Source organism: Penaeus monodon, chromosome 15 (genome assembly GCF_015228065.2).
Source record: "Penaeus monodon isolate SGIC_2016 chromosome 15, NSTDA_Pmon_1, whole genome shotgun sequence".
In the NCBI taxonomy this organism is placed as follows: Eukaryota; Metazoa; Arthropoda; class Malacostraca; order Decapoda; family Penaeidae; genus Penaeus; species Penaeus monodon.
Window position 1 is genome coordinate 36,122,315 of NC_051400.1, and position 549 is coordinate 36,122,863.

At 41.7% G+C, this 549-nt stretch overlaps 1 protein-coding gene across 1 annotated transcript in view; it reads left to right on the forward strand.

Moving 5' to 3' along the window:
* The window catches only part of LOC119581998 (dyslexia-associated protein KIAA0319-like protein), a gene marked incomplete at its 3' end in the record, with an annotated part of 29,808 nt that overhangs the window by 5,702 nt on the left and 23,557 nt on the right, over window positions 1-549 (forward strand). The window contains 1 exon segment of the mRNA XM_037930194.1: window positions 221-437. Coding sequence (XP_037786122.1) covers window positions 221-437 — 217 coding nt within the window.

Below are 549 nucleotides of genomic sequence, written 5' to 3' on the forward strand. Positions count from 1 at the left end.
AATTTCTCAAATAGAAATGACAGACAGACACACACTGGCGCATTAGATGCACCCCCATTTCATCAGGGTGTATTCAGGGATAAAAAGTGTCCGCACCTCTGTATATCAGACGTAGGAGGTTTTTTTTAGTGAAAAAATGTGCGTCTCGTATGTGGTCAAATACAACCGTACTAATAAAAGTGGTAACTTTGTTAGTCTCACACTGCCATTCCCCTTTCAGGAAACTTCAGCGTCATAGCTAATGCCACGGACATGTCAGCCTGTGTGAGGGCTTGCTGTTCTAACACAAAATGCCACATGGCACTCTTACATGACAGCAGCTGCCTTAATGTAGAGTGCAAGACAGAAGACATGTGTGTGCCTGTGCCTGCCAATGGATCATCTGTGGTTGTCGTTCGAGCTACTAGTGTGGATGCTGAGTGGATTGCAGCCCCACTGTGAGTAGTTTTATACAAGATGTGTGGTTAGCTTTTTCTTTTTTTCCTTTTTTTTAAAATCTTTGAATGAGAATCATCTCAGGGATAGAAGACAATGCTTTTTAAAAAAAAT